Source organism: Gopherus flavomarginatus, chromosome 9 (assembly GCF_025201925.1).
Source record: "Gopherus flavomarginatus isolate rGopFla2 chromosome 9, rGopFla2.mat.asm, whole genome shotgun sequence".
Classification (NCBI taxonomy): Eukaryota; Metazoa; Chordata; order Testudines; family Testudinidae; genus Gopherus; species Gopherus flavomarginatus.
Window position 1 is genome coordinate 70586372 of NC_066625.1, and position 24562 is coordinate 70610933.

Here is a 24562-nt window from a genome sequence, read left to right on the forward strand (position 1 = left end):
CAATCTCTGATTGTATTTGTCCTAAGCCTCTGTCCCATACTCTGGTACCTGTTCTTCATCTCCCAACTGCATCCACCCTTCTCTGTACCCCGTACCCCTAACCTCTGTGCCTGATTCACTGACCCTTGTCAACTCAGCTGTAGCCCAGACACTGTCCTCTTCCGACCCTTATACTCACTTCTCCGTCGCTGACCCTCCACTCCTGTGTGCCTGTACCTGCCCTATCCTCTGGGCCTTGGATCCTAATGTGCCTCGAACTGCTCTTTCGGATCCTGTGTCCTGATCCCATATGTGCCAGAAACATGTCCCTCCTCCTTATCCCCTGCCTAGTCCATATACCAGATCTCCTGTGTCCTTATCCCCCCCACCTCGTGTCCCTACCCCTGCACCCCCGGTGCCAGGTCTCCCATGACCCTCGCCCCAGTGCCAGGTCCCCTCTGGCCCTGCCCCAGTGCCAGGTCTCCTGTGTCCCTGCCCTGCTCAGGGCCAGGTCCCCCGTGTCCCTGCCCCCATGTCCCCCGCCCTGCCCTGGGGCCAGGTCTCCCGTGTCCCTGCACCCATGTTCCCCGCTCTGCCTCGGGGCCAGGTCTCCTGTGTCCTTGCCCCCGTGTCTCCCACCCTGCCCTGGGGCCAGGTCCCCCGTGTCCCTGTCCCCGTGTTCCCCGCCCTGCCTTGGGGCCAGGTCCCCCGTGTCCCTGCCCCCATGTCCCCGCCTTGCCCGAGGGCTGGGTCCCCCGTGTCTCTGCCCTTTCCCGAGCCAGATCCCCCGTGTCTCTGCCCCCTTGTTCCCCGGCCTGCCCCGGGTCCCCTGTGTCCCTGCTCACATGTCCCCGCCCTGCCTTGGGGCTAGGTCCCCCGTGTCCCTGCCCCCCTGTCACCCGCTCTGCCTCGGGGCCAGGTCCCCTGTGTCCTTGCCCCCGTGTCTCCCACCCTGCCCTGGGGCCAGGTCCCCCGTGTCCCTGCCCCCATGTCCCCGCCTTGCCCGAGGGCTGGGTCCCCCGTGTCTCTGCCCTTTCCCGAGCCAGGTCCCCCGTGTCTCTGCCCCCTTGTTCCCCGGCCTGCCCCGGGTCCCCTGTGTCCCTGCTCACATGTCCCCGCCCTGCCTTGGGGCCAGGTCCCCCGTGTCCCTGCCCCCCTGTCACCCGCTCTGCCTCGGGGCCAGGTCCCCTGTGTCCTTGCCCCCGTGTCTCCCACCCTGCCCTGGGGCCAGGTCTCCCGTGTCCCTGTCTCCGTGTTCCCCGCCCTGCCTTGGGGCCAGGTCCCCTGTGTCCCTGCCCCCATGTCCCTGCCCTGCCCCAGGGCTGGGTCCCCCCGTGTCTCTGCCCTTTCCCGAGCCAGGTCCCCCGTGTCTCTGCCCCCTTGTCCCCCGCCCTGCCCCGGGTCCCCTGTGTCCCTGCTCACATGTCCCTGCCCTGCCTTGGGGCCAGGTCCCCCGGGTCCGGGTCCCCCGTGTCCCTCCCCCGTGCCCGTTGCTGCCCGTCCCGCGGCGCCCGCCTCTCCCATTCATTCCGCCTCGTCACCCCGGTGGCTCTGTGGCTGGCGGTGGGAGCAGCCCACGGTGCCAGGGGCCATAAAGCCAGTCCCGGAGCCGCAGGCAGCGAGTCCCCTGGCCACAGCGCCGCTCCGCCCCCGCCTGCCCGCTAGCACCGGGGAGCCGCAGCCGCTCGGCCTCGCAGGATCCCGCCCGAGCGCGCCTCCGGGCCGGGGATGCCGGGGGACGGCGGCCGGGCGCTGCGCTGCTCGCTGGCCGCGGTGGGGCTGCTCTCGGCGCTCAGCGCCGCGGGGACGCTCTTCCTGCTGGGCCAGTGGAGGGAGCTGAGCGCGGCGCTGCGGGAGCTGGAGGCTGCGCGGCCGCAGGGGGGAGACACTGACAGCATCCTGCGGTCCCTCCTGGGCCCCACCGCCCCGGGGGCAGCGGCCCCGGGAGCCGCCCGGCACAAGAGGAGCCACCGCAGAGCGCGCGCCAGGGGCCACGTTCGGGCCGAGAACGACGAGTTGCTGATGATGATGACCTACTCCATGGTGCCGGTAGGGTGCGCCCTAGGGGAAGGGGCTGGGCCCTGAAAGCATCTCCAAGGAGCTGGGGTCCATAAGAAGGTCCCCCAAGAGCCAGGGCCTGTGGCGCACGCTGGAGTCCCAAGGACATGTCTGTTTCCCTCCCACAAGGGAACGGCTGAGTCACCAGCACCTGGGTCAAGTGCTCGCCTGGGCAGGCACTGCCCGGAGAACTTTACTGGTGACATTCGCCAGCGTATTGGAGGGTGTTTTGAGAAATAAATGTTAACATGAAACTTAAATGAAGAGTGGTGGGACTTTCTCACGTCTCAGGAAAAGTGTCCGTTTGTGCATGTGAGTGAGGAGAAACAGTGACCTCTGCACTAGGGCCAGATCACACAGGTAGCCTAAGCCACCCTACCTCGAGCACCTATGGCCTTTGTAGTAGTTGGTTTCATGTTCCCTTAATGATCCCTCTAATATTCCACTGCCTTTTGCGGGTCCCTTGGACGGTCCTTTAAAATCTTTCTCCATCTTTGTTCCCAAATCTGAAAAAGCAAAGCAAATCTCATCTGTTTCCCATATCAGGGAAGTCAGAGATGAGAAAAGACTGTTTGGTCAGCCCCTGCCCCTGCAGGGATTGTGTTCCCTACGGGATATTTCCCAATGTTTTGTTCAGTCTAGTTTCCATGAAAAACTAACACTGGTTATAGGCTGCAAATATTAAAGCAGAGAAATCCATAAAACAGACTATATTGTTTTACAGATTGTAACTAAAGTTTTTTGAGATGATTATTTTGCAGACAAAATAAGAGCAACAGCTCTTAACAGGATCTGAAAGGATTCCCAATTTTTCCTGAAAGAGGCGGCTATTTTAATTATTTATTTAAAAAGTGCAATATTGGATTTAGTTAAACTACTACAAGAAGCTTTCAAACTAGTTATAAAAAAGAGACCTTTACAAATAAATTAAAATAAAATGACAATTTTCAGGAATTTAAAATTCTAAATACTCCCCTGTATTACACCACTAGTTTGAATCTCATTGTATAATTCGGAACAATTAACTACAGTCATACACATTTCTACTTTTTTACTATTAGGCATATTAGTCATCCCTTTAGCAGCCCATTCCTTCAAAACCTTATTCACTGAGCAAGCTTTAAAATCAGTGGGATTAGTGACATGAGTAAGGAAAGCAGGATTTAGCCCTTTGTTACTGTTGGGCCAGATTCTGAAGTCTTTTCTCAGGCAAAATGGCACTGAATTTCTCACACTTTAATGGGAATTTTTCCTGAATATGGGGTTCCACTCATGTGCATGAGTGTTTCTAGGAAAGGGGCTCTAGGGCCTGATTCTACTGTATCTACTCAGTAAAAAATCCCATCAACATGTGGGAAACTCATCGTAAGTTTTGCCTGAGTAAGGATTGTAGGCCCTGGCTCAAAAATAACAAGAACACGCAAATCTGAGACCCCCCCCTCCCTTACTGATGTAAATACTCCCAATGACTTTAAGGATTACTTGTGGAAGTAAGGTTCGTCAGTATTGCCACACTAAATGAGGTCACTGTTATGCTTAATAAACTATTGGTCTTTGTATATATGTATATGTTATCACTATAACAACTGAATTTAATGAGATTACTTGCATAAAGTGATTTGTGTGTAATTATAATAATATTGAAGTTTATTGGCTTGACATTTTAAACAGAAGTACTTTTGATATTTCTTTTGCATCAGAATGTTGTGTGGCAAGTTCTTGATTAAAAGTCCAAAACACAAAGACTTGCACAGTTAAGCAGCTTATGTTTTATTTTCTCATATTTGAGAACAAATGTTAGGAAGATCAGGTTTGCATACATTGTTTTAAACTCCTTTTATTGAAGAAGAAATCCTTTTCATAAAATCGTATGGTTTTTACTAGAACATTTTACTTTCTGTAGCCTTAAAACCATTTTGGAAATATCTTAAATTGTTATTTAGTGATGTACAAATGAAAGAATTGAATGAATCTGAAATGCAGCTTGGAATCTGAAAGATCCTCAGAAAAAATTAACACATGCTAATTGTCAACACAGGTCTACAGAAGAAGAGGGCCTGATCCTGCTAGGTGTTGAGCACCCACTGATTTTAGTGGAATTTTAAGGTGTTTTGATCCTTGCAAAAGTACTCAGCACCTTGCAGGATTGGCCTTCAGAAAGCCCCTTTCTTATTTAAAAAATAAACAAAGAACTCAAAATCTGCATACCTGTTAGATAGCTGTAGATAAATACACTACAACTAAGCATCACATAATACATGAATCATTAGAACACATATACTCAGAAGGATCTTTTGATTTGTTTCTCTGGGATCCATTCTTGCAAAATTTCCACTGTCCCCACTCCTCCATCTCGAAGTACTGAAGCATGCATAGTCCCATTTACTCAGGGCAGACAGTCCTTATGAAGAGTTCTCCAGCAAAGACAAGGAAGTTAAGATCTGATATTTCTAGGTAAAAACAATCAAGAAAAATACTTTAAAAGATGTTTGAGTCATATGCTTAAAGTTAAACATGTACTTTAGGGCCTGATCCAAAGCCCATTGAAGTCATTAGAAAGATTTCTGTTAACTTAAATAGACTTTGGAACAAGCCCTTAGTACTTTGCTGAATCAGAGCCTCTACTGGAAATTTTGTCTCAGTAGAAAGTGTCATATGATGTTGTACACCTGGTGTTTGTTGGCACTTCAGGCAGTTGTGCCCTTTGCCTTGATTGTGTGAGTAATAGTGGCAATATCAAATAGATAGACCAGTGGTTCTCAAACCCTTTTTTGCAGACCACTTGAAAATTGCTGAGGGTCTTAGTAGACCACTAAATGATCATTCCAAATGTTGTTTGTACTGTTAGCTAACTATTGTAAAGCACTTTGGATAAAAGCACTATATATATAAAAACCTTTTTTTGTCCTACAAATAAAAGCACACAACTCATATTTTAATAGCCTTACCTTTGTAATGCCCTCTCTCCGTGCCATGGCAGCCCCTGGGATGGGGCTGGGAAAGAGGTGAGGTCTCTCCCTCTCTCCCTCACCACGACAGCCCCCAAGCTGGGACTGGGGAGGAGGAGGGTCTCCTCCTCTTTCCCCCGCCACAGTAACCGTAGAGCTGAGGCTGGGAAGGAGGCCGTCTCTCCCCGGCAGCTTAAGCCCTGGAGCTGGGGAAAGTCATCTATTCCTCTGGCTGCTGCAGCCCTGCACATCCCAAATTTCTCCCACCCCCTCTTCTCACTCCACCATCCCCTCCCACCTGTCCCCTACTCCCCCCAAGGCCACCACCTCACCTTACATGTGCGTCTTCTCCAGGGTCCAGGCACCTAATTAGAGGACCATGCCTGCGCCTTTGTTCTCTCGTGTGCGGCTGCCCAGGTGTGCACCTTAGAGGGAACTATCCGCGGACCACCTGAATGGACCTTGCAGTCCACTGGTGGGCCATGGACCACAGTTTGAGAACCTCTGAGGTAGACCATCACCTTGAGCAGCAACATCTATGGGGCAGTAAAACATTCAGTTAGTGTTCTGTGTGGATGACAGTGAGCTAGTAGGGTTGGTGTTTTACCAGTTTGAATCCCTAGACCTGCTCCAGTGACAAAAAATCAGAAGGCAGTGGTTCTGATAGGTGAATAGCATAGCAAAAGAAAAGAAAAAACAAAACAAACACAAAACAACCCCAACACCAAACCACCTTTGTGTCCCAGATTGTTTTTGTTTTTGTATCCTGAATTTTTATTTTAAATTATTTATAAAGACAGCCTCATACTTTTTTTTAAAAAATTGACTTGACTTGTCTTTTTTACATTAGAAATATCAGGTCTTGATTTCCTTGTTTTTGTTGAAGAACTCTTTGAAGCCTGGTATCTCTCTCACTTTCTGTGTTTGGCGTTCTCTTCTTTTTCTTTTTAAACCAAGTTTAAAGTGAGCCTAGAGCTGATGAAAAGGGTTGTATGACAGCCATGGCGACAGAAATTCTCCATCCACAGCAGAAGTTCAGCAGGGAAGATGGTGGTATAAACTTCTCCATGCTCCTCAGCTAAAAAGAGCTTTGACTCTGACTTATTGGTGGTATGAGGAAATTTACTCTCCATAGCCATTGAATTCTTGGTCTCCTTGCTTGAGTTTACCAACAAAGATTCTGATAAGCAGTGAATTTATTGGTTGTTTTTTATGACCTGGACAGCTGTCTAGTAGGCGCTACATGGAGGCCACCAATCACACAAGACTCAGAACTGTCGCCAAGTAGCAACAGCTTTTAGTCAATATCATTGTGGGCTGGATTTGAAACAATAACCAACAGAACAAAAGCTGCAGTAAATATCCCATTACTGATCCCAAGACACATGCATTTTCTACCCCCTAGCTTCAGTAACTTTTGAGATTGAAGAACAGATTAAATGACAGTTGGTTGACAATGGGTTTTTCAGGTGCAAATGATAAACGTTGCATGTCCTCAGATTATTTAAAGGACACACACAAGGTTATGCAAAAACAAATGCATGCACGTGTGCTGAGTGGAGGCACAGTTTTACTCAAGCACAATTGAAGGCTGGAAATTTGATCCTTTGTATCTTTTGATTTATAAAAATAAACTTAGCTACAACAGCGACAATGTATACTTAAAAGAGAATGCTGTGGTTTTTATATTACCCTGGAAAGATACTTGTGACATCTGAAGATAGATGTTGTGTAAGTATAGTGAATGATGAGATAAAGCATATTTTAGATCAGAAAACTTGGCTAGCACTTATATAAGGACTCTTTGATTCTGCAAGGTACTGAACATTGCCAGCTGCCATTCAAATCCCTGGGAGTTGAGAGTACTCATCATCTCACAGTGCTGAGCCCTGTATTAGTACAATGTTCACTCTTAGGAAGTAAATAAAAAAGAAAGAAATGTAGACAAAAATACAGTACCAGAATTTATCGGTAGGCATACCTACTACAACTTAAGGACATTGTTATAAAGATGGTCTTGTTGAGATGGTGAATTGTGGCTCTCTCAATTATAAGTATCAGAACAAATGCCCCAGTTATTGTAGTGCCACAAATGGATGAGGTTCCAATAATCTAATTTCAAATTCACATGCTGCTCTGTACTATGTCAAGTAAAGAAATTAGTAGGGATCACCTTATATATCCGGGAAGCAAGTTGAGTTACGTTGCATGATAGAAAATGACCCATAAATGGACATATGTATGAGTTAAACACTGATCATATTTGGCTGCTGCCGGCCTTGATAATCTTTGATAACCTATCTCAGATAGAGAGCCATGAAAACCTAAGTGAACTAAGGTGTAAGTCTTTCTACTCTGACTGCATCCAGAGATGTGCCCATGCAGTATTTAAAAAAAAAAAATGTTGTTAAAATGGTATAGTGCACAGATTCCTAAAGACAGAATCATTTACAAATACATATGCGGGTCTTCAGAAGGCCAAAGTTAAGGCCTAAATAGTTTGCTCACATTCTACTAGGTGGTGTAGTTGTAGAAGAGATAATTTTCCCAACTGCTTTTTGCACAGCAATCACACAGAAGATTAAAGTGAACCAGAGAGAGGTTTTATTTGTCCTTTCTGTAGAAACTGAAACATTCTTTTGTGATCTTAGGTCCGTGTGATGGTGGATTTATGTAACAGCACAAAAGGGATATGCTTAACAGGTATGTTTTCAAATACTACTATAGCATTATGCTGAATGCTGTATGGTTGGTGATGAAATAATTTTTGGAGGAAAAATTGGCTTGAGGTAATTATAGGCTGTAGGACTATAATTTTTATGGGACTGATAGTATTGATCTGATTAAAAATGTACAGTATCATTGGTTTATGTTCCTATGAAAAAAGTAAAGACGCAATCCTGTAGTAGTAATACCAAGCTATTCTAAATAATACAAGAATATACAAAGTCTCCAGAATAACATTGTTACCTGGGGATGTTTATTTCCCAGATAGTTTTCTTACACGGGAGTCCACCCTTGCAGAGCTCATTACAGAATTGGAATCTTTATAATGGTTCTTAATAGCTCTTGGTATCTTCAGGGTGCCATACAACCATTAAAGACTGGAGCTCAGCCTCTTGATTCTAGATCAGCATGAGATGGACAACCCAGCGGGAGGGCAGGCCTTGTATCGCTGTAGAAAATGGCATGGCTAAAGTAGGAGTGGAAGTAGTGGACTCTGAAGGATGATGATGGTCATAGCACGAGACTCTCGGGTTGGTTTCTCAGAAATCCAAAGGAATTTCAAAATACTTGATGGCTGGGGCAGGCTGAAGGCATGAAAAGTTTGCATGTGGTCTGGGAAAACCAGAAAATGTAAAGCTTTAGTTACTCCAAGGGCTCTGTCTTGGGTTTGCTAGCCAAAGTATATAGTAGACTGAGCTGCTGGAGCTGAGATACATACTTGAAAATGAGTAAACCATTTAGGTTTGGAAACCAGTTCACTAAAACAGTTCAGGCCATTTGCAGTTGATATGAACTACCGATCCAACAGGGTTTAATGTTAGTTTAACTGACCTGAATTCAAAATGAGTTAGAATTTTGTGGGATATTTCCCCTGTATGGATCCAGCTTTGATATATTGGAGACAAAATACAAAAACTCCTTTTGAAAGCACAGATGAAATTTGACTGAAACAAAGACAGCTCCACTGTCAAGTACAGCTTAAAGTACAGCTTGTGTTGGGTTCCAGAGTTCTGACTTCACACTACTCCATGCCTGCTAAATCCCTTTCTGTGCACTCCTTGAATCTTCATCTCGGTTAAGCCCCACTCCAACGGTGGCTTTAACAATAGCTCACTATACGATAGACATTAGTTGTCTTCCTTACATTTGCTACATTTCAAGTACTTTTCCTATTTATCTATGTGATAAAAGGACATCTAGCATCTTCAGTGAGTTCAGGATGACAAAGTAATTGAGAGTACTAAATAAAAAATATGTCCATTGTGAAAAAATCAGGCATTTCTTGGAAAATTAACTGAAAAAAATATTAACTTGCAGTGCAGGTTTAGAGCTGTTCCAAACTGTGCTTCACTTTTCCTGTAATGAATGCCTTAAATTGTCAGGTTTAGTGTCAGAGATCTGTTTATTTCTTTAATTTCTAAGTAAAGTTGTATATTTTAAAATTTTCTTTGTAGCCCTGGTAAAAATGTTAGTACAGAGAATTCAGTTTTTTAATCTCAGCAGTAATCTCTCTTCTTATCTTCCAACTTTCCCCAGTTTTTGCCAAAAGTATGTTCTACCAGAAGTTGCATAGAACAGATAATTTGCCACTTCTTATTATGCCCCATATTAATTATTTACTTCTGCCTCATAAGAATTATAGGCATGGAAGTCATGTACGGTATGGCCTCTTTATATTGCTCTGGCAGGGCAAAGGGGTCTTAGCATACATCGTAAAAGCTACCCTAATTTATGGGCTTTAAGATTCTCTTCCATGTAAAATGAATGATAATATTCTGCATACACTAATGGAGGTTTGTTTTCAATGTAGTTGAAGTCACATACAGAACAGACTTTGACAGCTTCCACTGGAATGTCCTGTATTACACATATCCCTTGAATTACTAGAGTGAATCCAATTTCTAGTGTTACCACATAATGAACTTTCACAGGCACCCAGATCCAGTCCCGAACAGAGAACAATTACAAGTAAAAGTTATTTAGCCGTAGTTACTGAGGATTAGAAAAAAGAAAATATTTAACCATCCTATTTCAAACCTCTGAATTCTTGCTGATTACCCAGGAAGATGTGTACTTTGGAATGGATATTCGCTAAAAAACTTTCTCATGACATTTGCAATGTTTAATCTGAGACATTGTAGACCTGTTCTTCCATTACCACAACCAAGACTTTAGAGAACTCCTTATGAGGCACTAAGTAATGTAAACATAATAATTAATGGATGACTTAGGCGCATATTAGTGAAAAGGCACATAAACACCTGTCTCCTGATTAATTCATTCAAGAGCATTGAGAATTCAGAGGCCATTCTTTGTCAAATTGTTATCAGTGGAAATTTAAGAAATGACTGGGCTTGGCACATAAAGTGGGTGTTTTGAAAGATTATCCTCATAAGCAATTAATTATACAGGAAGTCTGGCTGGATCTGCACTAATGCTTCAGTACTTACTTTTAATACAAAATAGTTAACCCATAAGTGCCTCTGCAGAAGTTTGAAAGTTCTTTTCTGTCTTGTTTTGGTCTAATGCTAATCAGCTGAGTTTAGTGTTGGTTTTACTTGCGCTGCCAAGTTACATTCACCATTTTTTTCTCTTTGTTTCCCGTGTTCTTTTGCTTGTTTTTGGTTTAGGCCCTCCAGGCTCCCCAGGTAAGATACCTTTTCAGTTTTAATACTGTAGGTATGATGTTGATTCACTTGGTGGTTTAAAAAATATTTGTATAAAGACATACCCCTGACAAAGCGATCTCCATGTTTCCTGAAGAGTAGCCCTGATTCTATGAACCAAAGTTTCCTAGGACTAATAAGGAAATATTTGGATGCTGAACATCTAGAAGTGCTTGTAGCCTGACTGTATTATGTGACCTGGGGTGTAATTCTTATGCCAAAGAGAAAAAAAGACTTTGCTCTCTTCTCTGCCTATTCTTATGATATTTCTGTTCCACATCTAATCATTCCCATTCATTCTTCTGAGTGTGGTGAGCTCATGGTACACAGGCCTGCCTACCAATCCACTGCTACCCATCTGTTAGCTATTCCAGGAGAATGAGAATAAGAGTAATTTTAGCAGTTCTACAGCATCTATAAGAAGATCTCAAAATGCTTTGCAAACATTCACAACTTTAGCCTCTCAATGATCATGTGTCGTTATCCTTCCAGTGATCAGATAGCCTGTTGTTGTACTCCCTCCCCCAGACAGTCCCAATTTTCAGTAAAATTCAGCCTGTCCTCAACATTTTGAGTTTTAAAATGAAACACCTATGCTATTGTATAGTTAGACTTGAAGGATTTGATTTTTATTGGTAAATGTTAGTAAACGTTGATTTCACCGTAATAAACACGCAACAACAAAAAATAGTTCCATCAGTGATAATACAAATTTACAGATAGAGAAAGTAAGAAAAATGCAGCTTCAGAACTTATTAGAATTTGACTTAAGGATATTTACACTTTGGATATATTGACATATATTGACAATTTATGCTTTAGTGGTTTAAAACTTTAATTTTTTGAATTTCAACATCTACTGTTATAAATAATTATTGTCTGAACCCCGCATTGGTTGATCTGCCGATAATTTCCTGCAACTCTGAAAAATTAACAAGATAAAATAGGAAAAATGCTTAAAAATAAACATCAATATTGTCTGTTGAAATGATAAACAAATGGAATTCTGCCAAGCCAATTTTTGATCAACAGCAACATTCACCATTCCTTCCCAGCAGGGGGTGCCGCTGTAGGCTCTGCAAAGCCATTCTCGCCCTTGGGGAAAACAGCCACAGTAGCACTTCTGAAAGGAAGCTGATGGTAGAATTGCGGGGTGCCACTCCCTCACTGCTATAAGTGGAGCCTGGTGGATTGTTTCAGCATCATCAGATGTAGGTCCCAGCCCAGGAGCTGTGGGAAGGGGGTCAGTGAGGGAACAGGCTTATCGTTGGGGAAAGAGTGTCAGGTATAATTTTCATTTTGATGATCTGGTCACCTCAGTTGTCTCCAATGTACAGATAAGAACGCTGGGGAACACCAGGCTTAAGGTCACACGCAGTCTGTGGCAGAGCCATGAAGAATCAGAGAATATCCTGGTTGGAAGGAACCTCAGGAAGTCATCTAGTCCAACCCCAAGCTCAAAGCAGGACCAATCCCCAGACAGATTTTTACCCCAGTTCCCTAAATGGCCCCCTCAAGGATTAACCTCACAAGCCTGGGTTTAGCAGGCCAGTGCTCAAACCACTGAGCTATCCCTCCCCAGATATCTTGATTTCCAATGCTATACTTGAACCACAGGATCACTTTTCTTCCTTTGCTTTGCTACAACCATCCAGAGTTACCGGTGTCCCTATCATGACTGTCTCAGAGTAGCAAGAAGGATTATAAATCTGAGATCGTCTCCCCTGCCTGCCTAGCTACACTTGTGCTGCTACAGCTGTCTCTCATTCCTGTCCTATTAGGCCAGGTTCCCCAGGAAGTTCCATCTGCTTTGTTCCATTTTGGTGATGCAAAGCAGCTGTAAATCCAACTTAACTGGCTAACTGAAATAAATTTATGGCAGGTTAGCATCACCAGAGTGTCACAAAGCTGCTGGAGCATGCTGGTGTCTCTGGCCCTTTAAATTTATTATACCATTATCTTTATATGAATGTTTCTGAATAGGATCCACACTGCAGAATCTTCCAAACTTTATTAGCAAACTGACCCACATTAAATCAGGAAACTAATTCCATAATATCTGTTTTCCATCATGAGCATTTTTTCTGCATACAATGATCTTTCCCTTCATAAGGCATCAATTGAATACTAAAGATTATGAAACACATAGTGTAAACAATAGCTGCATTGTGTGTTTTCACACGACAATTAATACATATGCATTGTTTATGTAATAATTTTTAATATTTGCCTGATGCCTTATTTACTTTCAGATCATTTTGCACTGAATTGATCTCATAAATCAGTGTTTCCCAAACTTGGGACGCCGCTTGTGTAGGGAAAGCCCCTGGGAGGCTGGGCTGGTTTGTTTACCTGCCACGTCCGGAGGTTCGGCAGATCGTGGCTCCCACTGGCCGCAGTCCACTGCTCCAGGCCAATGGGAGCTGCTGGAAGTGGCGGCCAGTACGTCCCTTGGCCCATGCTGCTTCCAGCAGCTCCCACTTTTCTGGACCAGTGAACCGCGGCCAGTGGGAGCTGCGATCTGCTGAACCTGCGGATGTGGCAGGTAAACAAACCGTCCCGGCCTGGCAGGGGCTTTCCCTAAACAAGCGGCATCCCAAGTTTGGGAAACACTGTAATAAATAAACAAACGTAACATGCTGTAGTGCATGTGTCATGTAGTCAGATCAAATGGCTGAATGTATTTCGATCATACATCTCCTTTGGCTCCTAGCACTGAGCTATCCCTTTACACAGTGAGTGGTGCTGAGGAGCCTTAGTTTGTAGGACAGGCAGTTTATAAAGAAACTGCAGCCGTTACAGTCTCACCAGTTCCAAAGTTTTGGCTCAAACTGCACACACTTACATACGTGAGGATCTCATGTAAATTAAACGCCTTTGCAGGATTGAGGCCTGGAAAGTACTCAAAAAACGTAGCTTTTAGAACAAATTTGAAATCTTTGACATTCACATTCTGTTTGGCTCCATCCAAGTACAAGTCGTGCACTGCTGCATGTTTTCCATTTTATTCCTCTGCTGGTCCTACAGGCAGGGATGATTTTCAGCGTAGCGTGGTTATTAATTGCGTAGTGCAGGCTTCTGTTTATTTGGAAATACATGACGTTTAATTCAATTTCCTTTTTAAACAATGGTTTAAATTGACAAGGACAATATTTTGTGAAAGTTGGAGACGTTTAATAAAATCCTAAATTTAATGAAAAGTAGTAAAGTTTCACAAACTGCTGGGGTCTTGCTTTCCTAATTAAAAGCCAAATGCTGATCTTCACACCAAATTAGATTAGATGGGGCTCGGGCATGGGAACAACGCAGTGTTTGCTGTATGGAATCTTTTAACTCCAACGCAGTAGTATGGCAGTGGATACTTGAACAGATGCATCTATGTCCCTCGGACTTTAGTAGTGATCATAGCCCCCGTTGCTGCATGTGCCCCTGCAGCGTTTTTGGCTGGTGGGATTTGACCTGCTGGCCACTCCTCTATCCTCAAATCCCCTGCCCTATGGGTGCGCTGTCCTATGCCACGTAAGGGTTATGCAGTTGTGTTTGTGCTTCATCCACCACTCAGCAGAACTGTACTAATTTGATTGTATTTTGGGTCTTGTACGTCCATACAAGGGGATGGTTCAGATTTAGCCCTTAAATGCTATCACTAAGCCCTTATTAAACACATGAAATAGACAGGGTTTAAGCAGTGTTTGCTTAAGGAGATAAGCCTGTAGAACTGAACTGCTCTGTTTTAATTGGCCACATTTGAAAATTTTTCCTTTTTAAAATTTTGGCTGGTGATTTTTGTGTTTATATTTTCCTTGTCCTTATCTCTACTCATTTTAGTTCTGAATTCTTTTCCCCCTCAGGCGGGTGCCAGGCTACAAGAATGATTACTTGCCTTCTTTCCCTGCTTTTGTAACTGCAGTTTTTCCTAGAAGTATTTTCTGCTAAGTATCTGGCTCTCTTCCCTCCTGTGTAAGGGGTCCAAAGGCTGGTGGAGGGGGGACAGACCACTCTTCGTGCTCTCCCCCCATTACATCAGGCCAACCACAGTCTGGCATTACTTAATCCTTACAGTAGGTAGGCAAGTGTTATTTTTATTTGACAGGTAGGCTGAGAGGTTATGGTTACAACACACATGACTTGTCTAAGATCGCACAGTCAGGAGAGAGCAGACAATAGAACTCTTAGTCCCTTCTTAGTGGTTCTCAACTTTTCCATTAAATGACCCCAGAAAAAACAACAGAAAAAAGGTTTGGGGACTCCCTTCCATAACTTTGGTTTCGTTGTCCCAGCTAGCCATAGAGAAAGGGAGTGTGGTCATGATCCCATTGGGCCTCTTCAGGACCCTCATTTTAAAAGCCCATGAATAAGACCCAAACTGCTTCTCTGTACTGGTCTGGAGGCAAAAGGTGCAGCACCAACTGTCGTCAATCATAGTTTTGGTCAAAGAGCGTGAGGAAAATATTACCCTTTACTTTTAAGCTAGGACTCATGCTTGGTTATCAGAAATTGAAGGCCATTGCACTGGAATGTAGGACATGCTACACTCTGAACCCAAATAATGGCAGGTTCTGAGAACTGCGGATATACAGTAAATGTAGTGGATTTGAGAATGAAGTGTAAATGGTATTTGGTTAATGTAAATTCCACTTTCCTGTTGGTTTGTTCAGGGCCTCCTGGACTTGATGGATTACCTGGCTACAATGGATCAGATGGCATCCCTGGCATCTCAGGGCCAAAGGGGGAACCAGGAGTAAACGGAAGAAGAGGAAAAATAGGTATTTTCTAGATATATCCTATTTTACCCAAGTGTTCATTAATATTATACACGAGTACAGTTACTTATAGACTCTGAGCAGAGGAAATAAGTTTCAGTAAATGTATTATTATTGCCAGCCCCGTCTTTTCAGGAAACCAGGAAAGGTTTACACGTTATAGACTCCCAGTAAGACATATAGTACCCAGTTCTGCTCTCTCTTCTACAGGCATAACTCCTGTTGACTTCACCAGCTTTAGGCCAGTGTCACTCCATTGACTTCTATGGATTTACTCCTGATTTACCCTATACTGAGAGGAGAATTTGGCCATAGCAGATATGCTCTAGAGATTATAGTACGCTCCTAATTAGAGAGAGATCTAATGCAGTTTAATTAAATCTTAGTATTTTCCACATGCAAATAACTATTATTAATGGGAGTTGTGTTCTGTCAATGTAAGAGTTTCTCATTCCCCCACCAGTCTATGGCCCTGAGACCCCAGCTAGCCTTTGAAAAGGTTTCAGCAATTTGAGGAGACCCTGTCTTTATTATATATCACTGTGACCACAGGCAGGTGTGCACTCAATGTGTGAGTGGAATGGAGTGATGGAAAGAATGCTGCTTTACTTCCATTCTTTCTATCTTACGTATTTATACTGTAAGTTCTTTGGGTCAGTGATTGTCTCTTACTAGGTGGGGGTTACAGTGCCTAACACAGTGGGGTCCAGAGCTTGGTTGGGGCCTCTGGGCACGAATACAAACACTTTGAAAACTTGGGGCTGGCCATAATAATAATACTTTGCACTACCGTAGAATCCCAGAATGCCTCACAAAACAGATGTGTTCTTAAACACACAGGATAGAATCTGTATTCACAAAGGAACATAGGCAAGGCAACACTCAGTGTCACCACACCTGCCTTCTAGGTGCTTAGGAAATCATTGAGATTCACAGCCTAGCATGCTGGCTTTTGTGAATCCCATTCTCAGGCACCTATCTCTCCCCAATAAGGAGCCTAGGCTCCTGAGAATGGAATTCACAAAAACCAACATGCTAGGCTGCTCTGTGCTAAGCTAGGTAATGGGAAATGCTGAATAGAGGAGTTTATCCTAAGCCCTGCCCTTCTCAGGGAGTTCAGCGCCAATGCCATTTGTGCAAGGAGGAGGAGGACCTCCCTCATAACTTTTAGTACAGTGGGTAGGGAATATATGAGACTGCATGGGCAAGAGAGGGAAAGAGAAAATAAAGCTGTGTAGCCTGGTGGTTGGAGCACCCACTTTGGAGGTGGGGGATCAAGGATCCAGTCTCCATGCTCCAATGACTTTCAGTTATTTAGCCACAGTGGAAAAGCTCCAACTGGAGACACTGAGGGCTTGTCTACATCAGAAAGTTGCAGCGCTGGTGAGGGAGTTACAGCGCTGCAACTTAGGAGGTGTACACATCTGCAGGGCACCACCAGCGCTGCAACTCCCTGTTTGCAGCGCTGGCCGTACTCCCGTTTTGTCTCGGGTGTAGAGGATCCAGCGCTGGTGATCCAGCGCTGGTAATCAAATATAGACACTTACCAGCGCTTTTCTTGACCTCCGTGGAATAAGCAGGTATCCCAGCATACCTGAGGAAGCCTCTGGTAATCAAGCTGGTCTCCTTCCCCGGTTTGCTCTCGCGTTCCCCGAACCCCGAGCAAGCAGGTCTCCTTCCCTGAGGTTTGCTGGGTGGTTCCGGGAACGCGAGAGCAAACCGGGAAAGGAGACCAGCTTCGCCGCGGTTTGCTCTCGCGTTCCCCGAACCCCGAGCAAGCAGGTCTCCTTCCCTGAGGTTTGCTGGGTGGTTCCGGGAACGCGAGAGCAAACCGGGAAAGGAGACCAGCTTCGCCGCGGTTTGCTCTCGCGTTTCCCGGAACCACCCTGCAAACCGCAGGGAAGGAGACCTGCTTGTTCGGGGAACGCGAGAGCAAACCGCGGCGAAGCTGGTCTCCTTTCCCGGGTTTGCTCTCGCGTTCCCCGAACCACCCAGCAAACTGCAGGGAAGGAGACCTGCTTGTTCGGGGGTTCGGGGAACGCGAGAGCAAACCGGGAAAGGAGACCAGCTTCGCCGCGGTTTGCTCTCGCGTTCCCCGAACCTCCCTTGAAGCCGCCCAACAGCGCTGCAGTGTGGCCACATCTAACACCACTTGCAGCGCTGGTTGCTGTAAGTGTGGCCACTCTGCAGCGCTGGCCCTATACAGCTGTACTAATACAGCTGTAACAACCAGCGCTGCAAAATTTTAGATGTAGACATGGCCTGAAAGAGTCACAGATCAGAATATCCCATAGCCCCATCGTTAGGATCTCTGTTCAAACGCTTTCTCCCCCTCAGGTGGAAGGGGGACTTGAACCTGGGTCTCCCATATCCCAGGTGAGTGCCTAAACCAGCAGGCTAAAAGTTATTAGAGAGGTTGGAGTCCTTCTTTCCTCAGCTGTTTTGTGTGAGGTTGCCAGAGGGGGCCTGATCCAGTAGGCAAGCATGCTTACCGGATTGGGCCTAGCAGGCAAGTTAGATGGTGGAATGCCTGGATTCCCCCCTGTCCGTGCATCATGCTGGGGTTGAGGCATCCAGACACTTAGAGTGAGGCAGCATTGCGCACATGCAGAGGCACAAACATAGATGCCTAGGGAACTTTTACTGCAAACATTTAGGCGCCAGGGGAGTTTAGGCACTTACAAGGTTTGGCGGCAGTTGTGCGGAGATTTTGTGCATTCCAGTGGGCCCTGATTCTGCGGTCTAGGCTCCAAAAGTGGCAGGTAGACACCAAGTCCTTTTGTGACTCTAACCCTGACTGACTTGCTCAAGGTCACACCCATGTCTGTGGTAGAGCTGGAATAGAGCCCAAGAGTCCCAGTCAGTTCTGTGACCGCTGGACACATTGGACTTGATTCTCCATTATGGCAACTGGCATAAGTCTAGATGGTGGGCTACAGAGGTGGCTGAAAATCATGCTGTGCCCACCTGAGGGAGTGTTAAAGAGTGGCTGTTATCAGCCTGCCTCCTGCCCACTCACTGCAGCAGTGTCTACTGTTAGAAGGCCAGTTTTTGGTTTTTAATCTCAGTTAGCAGCATCGGCATGTGACTGGCAACACTTGAGATGTGAGTTAAAAATTGTGACAGCAACCAAGGGGTGCATTCCTCAGCAACCATGTGTCTCATTCACAAACAGTACCAAGGGAGCTGGCACGACTGCCTTCCTTGTTGGCAGTCTCCGCGAAGTCGACATTGATTGTATAGGCATGGAGGCTTAAGTGCCTTTGTTCTCCACCCCTTAGAAGCTATTGTCAGGTTGGTATGGGGAAGCTTGCCCTGACACTGCCTGTGTGGTACCAGTTCCATGGATAAGCAGAAGACTTCAGTCTCCAGGGCTGAGATTTTAGCACTTTTCAACACATTTTGCAAGTTAGAAACCAGGGGTGAAATCTGGTCCCCACTGTATCCAGGGGTAGTTTTACTATTGACTTCAGTGGAGGCAGGAACTTTAAGTATATTCCCCATTTCACTGAATCATTTTAAAAAGTAGAGTTACGTGTAAAAAACCCGAGGTTCTCTACAATCAGTAGCCACCACCAACCCACATGATCCATTTCCAACTGATGGTGATTTACACATTTACAGCTCCAGTGCTAGTACAGTTGTTAGCTCTTCTGCGGGTGCTAATGTCTTCATGCTTTGGGGAAGAGGAAGAGAAGCAGACAGGACAAAATTTTGGCACATGAATTGTACAAACCCATCTTGTTCATTTTCCCCCCTTACTGCAAAACATGCTGATGAGGTTGCTGGTAGTCATAAGACTCAACAATACAATGTGTTGTTGAATATTTTACTCAGTGGTAATCAGCTGCATAAAGTATGTGGACTGATCATGCTTGTAGCTAGTGTGGAGGCAGGATGAGGAGGCAGGATGAGGACATTACTAGGAAATGAAGGCTGTGTCTGTCTTGATGTCAGATAAATAAAATGTGAAGAACACAATAAAGGTAATTTTAGTAGAAAGGGAGAGGTTTTGTTTTTGTTGGCACAAGTTATTCCACCAACAATGAGTGCAGTGTTGTGTTAAAAGAAAGGCAAGCAGAGCTGTGTAGATGACTGTTTAATGCCCTACAAACCATGGTCAACATATGTGAGATAAAAGAAGCATTCGGATAAGTTGTTTTCCTAAATGCTAGAAAAAAGTTAGAGATCAGGAAGGCTTCATTGGCTGACTAGCAAAGAGAAATGAAAGAATGAAAACATAGTTGTGTGTGTGTGCGTGTATACATATATCCATATAGGAAATGTGTACTAAAAATAATGATGAAAGAAGGAACTGTGGACTAGGGACTAGAGCAGCCAGTTAGAGGTTAATACTCCTGGGTTATATTGCAGTTCTGAGTGGGTTTTTGTCAAAGAGATTTCCCTCTTTCCCCCCCGATAACAAACTTATGCTAGTGCACTTCAAGATAGAATAATACTTTTTTTTTTTTTTTTTTTAACCGAACCACTCCCTCCTCACTCAGACACACTCAGGTCAGTGAGTGCTGTGGATGCTTAGCACCTCAGAAAATCAGAACTGTGGTATCCCAAGCCAGGCATGCAATATTAGTGAACACTTCTGAAAAATGTAACCTTTGGGCTTTATGCATCGTACAACATGTATCCTAACATGTTTTATGGATAGTGTATATTATTTGGCTACACAGCTATGTTAAATCATAAAGAAATGGCTCAAAGCCACACAACAGGAAATTCAGAGTGAAGAAAACAACTGGGCTGGTACGGCATAAATAATAAATGATGTGAGTTTCAAAAATAAACAACAGAGAGAAAGGTACATTGACCTTAGGAATGATAGTCTTATAAATGTATGTATTCACAGTCATGGCTAACAAGCTTCTCATGCCTAGGTTTACCAGGACCAAAAGGCGATCCAGGAGAGAAAGGAGAAAAAGGAGACCCTGGTGAACTGGGCTTACCTGGCAAAGATGGGATGCCAGGAGGGAAAGGGTCAAGAGGAGCAAAGGGGGACAAAGGGGATGCAAACAATGACGTGATATCAGAAGGTAGGAGGAAGCACCCTTAAGATCTCTCCTACAGGACAGAAATATACAACACAGTAAAATAGACTACCCTTCTCTAGTGCTGTGGTGTTCTGCAGGCCAGTGCCACACACTACCATGCAGTGCTACCACAGTATTTTTACAGTAACTGCATTTGCGCTTTTGTTGTCTCAAACATGGTCATCACATGCAGTGACATTCCCACAGGCCTGCTGGGGCCTCAGGAGGTTCCCAGTAAAGAGGAACTATGACAGTTCTGCTGCACGGGGAATGACAAGCAGGTGCACAGGGAGACTCTGCACACACTGTGCTCAGCAGGGCGGGGCTGCATCCCACCTCTGGGCAGCCCAGCGCGTAGGAGGGTTTTGAAGCAGGCTGATAGAGCTGCCCATGGGATTATGCTCCCCAGCCTAGTGTAGTTCCCCACAAAAACCTTTTTACTCAGGCTTTGGGCTGAGAGATGTGTCAATTTCATCCTTGTCCAGTACATTTTCACATGGTAAATTTCCTCCTACGCTCTCACAGTGCAGTTTTTTCCTATTAGACTATGACAGGCAGATTTCCACCCAGGAATGCATACAGGAAGCCCATTGGCAGCCACAAAGAAATGCTGCCTAAAATGATAGCGCTGTAGCCTCTGATGCTGAGAGCTCAGAAAACAGTGATGTAAGGCAGTTCTGCTTTAAATTAAAGCTCAGCGTTCTCTCGCTTGTTGCTGTGCCCCAGACACTGAAAGGACCTGGAAACCCAGTTTATTTGTGACAGTGGGACAAGCACCAGTCTTCTTTAAAAAACTGGGTGCTATTAAAATCAGTGTCTGTCCAGAGCGGACAGGACACGTAATGCTGCTCTGTCACTGCAAAGCCGTTTGCTCCCTTGTAAACACAAACGGGAGGAGGTCTCTGTTTGGGAATAGACAAGCTGGGGTCATTTCCAGGCACGGGTAGGGGCTTTAGTTCCTGCAAGCCTCTCTCAATACATCAGATCCAATGCATACAGTGCCCCCTGCTGAGAGGAGGTCTATTCACCTGCAGCTAACTGTAATCCTCTATTCTGCTTTCTACCTAGGTGCAAAGGGGGAGCCAGGGGCCCCAGGACCCCCAGGGCCACAAGGTCCTCCTGGGCCACCAGGGAAGCGCAAAGCAAAATCCCAGGTTCAGGAGAATATGTACAGCAGCAAGTGCATAGGTCAGTGCTGGTGTCCAGGGTATCCTCTATTATTCTCATGCTTTCTGTTATAGCAGGTGCAGGGTTACACCTGTTATAGGGGTCCATTTCCACTAAGCACTTAAGCATGTGCTTAACTCTACTAGCTCCAGTGAGACTACACACATGCTTAAAGTTAAGAAAATACTTAAGTGCCCTGGCCAAAATGAGGTTCTAATCAGTCTCTCTGACCACCTCCTACTTTCTCATGCTCACTCCTTTCTCGCTGTGGGGCTACACATTTCCATATGGTGTTCTCTGCTGGATGGAATAAGGGTGGAGAGTAAGTGATATCTCTGCATTACAAGAGGATGGGGATTCAAGAGTTACCCCCCTTGGACAATATGGGAACTACTTTCCATCCTCACCCCCATGGGGGCTAACTCAAAAAAAACCATGTGAAATATCAATAGTGTGTGCTCTGGAAAGGAAAGGCCCTGGGAAAACTGACTGAAAAAAACAGTAAAATTATGCAAATATTTTAAAAAATTTTTTATTGTTTTTTTTTTGTATTTTGCAATTTTTGGCAAAATTGGCATTTAAAAGACAATCTTAAATATTCACGTGGTGAATGTATGTGTGCAGATATTAACTGTGTAGTGAAATGCCTACTCAGCTACTGAATTGAGTTAGACTTGAAGGACTTTTGATATTGGAGGAGAAGAAGGTAGTGTTTGTAATTCTTTAAAGCTTGCAAAAAGCAGTGTATAAATGAGAAATGTGTGACAATGGTACTTTGTGCTGTTCGTTTATGTAATACACTCCTGGCCATTGTTCTCTGTCCTTAGTCACAGTAGCATATGGTAAACAAAGCATTTATCCATAACTCTTTTCTTAATCAAAATAGATTGAAATTATGCCTCGTAGCGGAAGTATTTTGAAATCTCTGGAAAAGTTCCTCTTCACTATGTTAGAGCAGTGTCTTATCAATTAGCATTCTTCCATTTATCCTCTCCTCCACCAGAAGACTAATGGTAAACAACTTGCTCTCTACACAGCAGGAGTATTTCATAAGAAAGCTGATAGTAATAAATATGCTGAGCATCTTGCCTCCCCACCAGAGTTTAATACAGGAATAAGATGATATTTCAGCTAAACACTTTTGTGGGAAGGAAGGGTTGGTGTAAACATGTTATGAAAGAATGTATTACTGCATGTCTAAACTAAATGCTTCCTTCTGTGCTTGGCATTTTTCTATGCTTGATTTTTAAACTGGCTTTCTGGGTATATTTGAGTGTCTTCTTTTTGTATATTTAGGAAGGGGATGGTTTTTAATAAACAGAATGAGGGGTTTTATTGGGTCTTAGCATTTGCCGTGGGCCTTTGAAAATAATCACTGTTTAAGTACTGAGTGTTGTTGTATTGAGGGACCAAAGTTTTTTCAAAAATGACTATTGATTTTAGATATTTCAATTTTTGGGTGCCCAACTTGAGACATGGAAAAGGAGCATGTTGCTCAGAAAGTCCTAAACACCCACCCTCTGGAAGTCAGGCCTTTTAAGGTGTCTCCAGTTGCAATCACTCATTATTTTTTAAAATCTCAGCCAGGATCATCACAGGACCCTCCTGTGGAAAAAGTGGCAGAAAACGAAATTTTTAGGGCCCAGTCCTAGTCATTTCCATGAGCCAGTTTTTGCCAGTGGAGAGTTGGCACAATTAGAAGAGCTGGAGCTGGTGACTAGGAGACTCAAGCAGATGGGTGCTGGAAGCAAGACAATGTACTGTGATAATCCTAAAAGATCTCAGCTCAGACTAGCAGCAGGATAAGGAAAGCAGAGAGAATATGCTACAAAACCATCACATTTGTCTTGTTAGTTGCTTTTGGGAATGCAAGCAAACTTTTCCTCTTGGAGCCTCATAATGAATCCTACCCTGCTGTCCTGTTTTCCGTACATGCATGGAAACCAATGAATATTTCAGGCTTATAGTGGCAGTTGAAATCTTCCTAGTGGATCTGGGAACAATTTTGCTGAGCAGATGACGTCCCTGTTTAACAAGGTCAAAGTAGTCCAACCCAAAGTCCATCAGAAGATAAATGCTGTAATTGCTATGTGGAGATGCAGAAGAAGGTGAACTGAGTAATGACTAATGGAAATAATCTGAGAACATACTTAGTAAAGTGGGTTTTCTTTTGTAGTTTTGTAGTTTAGCTCAAAGGTGAATGTCACAATAACTTGATGCTGTCGTTAATGTTGAAGCATGTGGAGTTATCATTAGATCTCACCATTAATACTGGATTTCACATTCTAGTAATTAGTGTTGCAGTGGGAACATGGTGTTTTTCAGCATTCAGGACAGAGCTCTTGATAGTTGCTGGGAGTAATGCTCTCAGTTTCATCTTGTGCCATTTCAGCTGCTGTAGCCCTTTACCTTGCTTTATCTGCTGTGTCTAGCATATAATTTATCTAACAAAAGGAAGATAACTGGGGAAGTGGATATTAACAGCCGTCAGCAATGTTAGCCTTAGGTTAAAGGACCTTAGGTGAACCAAGGCTAGTGTTTGCTTTAGAAATATATATGTAGTTTTTCTCACTGTGATTCTGCAGCGTTTGCTAGGATGAAAATGCAGTTCTTATTATGAGCTCTCCCTGTAAGTAGTTAATGGAGTTAGTACCAAACAGAGTATGTTTCAATCTCTTCTTTTCTCTTTTCTTTATTATCCATGTTCTGATAGTACCCATCAAGGAGTAGAGTCCCATTGTGCTAGGCATTGTACCGAGAAATGACAAAGACAGTCCCTGCCTCTAATAACTTCAGGTATAGGTATCAAACAGGAGACAACAGGTGGACTATACAGACAGATGGGATGGGAGGATTAGGTAACAATAAGATGAACAGTTTAGCAGAAGTCTGATTCTACTTGAAATATAGAAACACAGGTATAAAAAGATCAGAATAATGGGCAGTCTAATCTGGTATCCTGTCACCAAACTGATGCCCAATCCAGGGTCCTTTGGAGAAAGGTGTAATACCGTCCCAATGTGCAGTTTTGCAATGTCATGCGTACAGAGTTTATTTTTAACCATGGTAATTAATGGTTAGTTTATGTCCTGAAACATCAGGGTTATATCAAGATACTAAACATTTTTATCCTAACTAATGAATATTTTTTAATCTGTCCATTCTTTTTTGAATCCTTAACAGCTCTTGGCCTCTATAATATCTTGTGG

At 44.3% G+C, this 24562-nt stretch overlaps 2 protein-coding genes across 5 annotated transcripts in view; one reads left to right on the forward strand and one right to left on the reverse strand.

The window, feature by feature from the left end:
- The first annotated feature begins 1707 nt into the window (after nucleotides 1–1707).
- Nucleotides 1708–24562, forward strand: part of GLDN (gliomedin) — a 37683-nt gene continuing 14828 nt past the window's right edge. The window contains exons 1-6 of the mRNA XM_050966909.1: nucleotides 1708–2028; nucleotides 7637–7688; nucleotides 10343–10360; nucleotides 15037–15144; nucleotides 20034–20189; nucleotides 21255–21374. Of these exons, the coding sequence (XP_050822866.1) occupies nucleotides 1708–2028; nucleotides 7637–7688; nucleotides 10343–10360; nucleotides 15037–15144; nucleotides 20034–20189; nucleotides 21255–21374 (775 nt within the window). The remainder of the gene's footprint in view (nucleotides 2029–7636; nucleotides 7689–10342; nucleotides 10361–15036; nucleotides 15145–20033; nucleotides 20190–21254; nucleotides 21375–24562) is intronic.
- DMXL2 (Dmx like 2) overlaps nucleotides 4386–24562 on the reverse strand; it is a 153260-nt gene continuing 133083 nt past the window's right edge. For 2 of the 4 annotated variants that reach the window (XR_007776179.1, XR_007776180.1), the window contains exons 45-46: nucleotides 5318–5521; nucleotides 4386–4487 (exon numbers count right to left, since the gene is read on the reverse strand). Coding sequence is in view for 2 of the 4 variants with exons in the window: in XM_050966857.1 (XP_050822814.1) it covers nucleotides 5412–5521 (110 nt within the window). In the remaining 2 variants the exon portion in view is untranslated. Of the gene's footprint in view, nucleotides 4488–5207; nucleotides 5522–24562 lie in introns of those variants that run through there. The other 2 variants (XM_050966857.1, XM_050966861.1) reach the window with 2 other exon arrangements.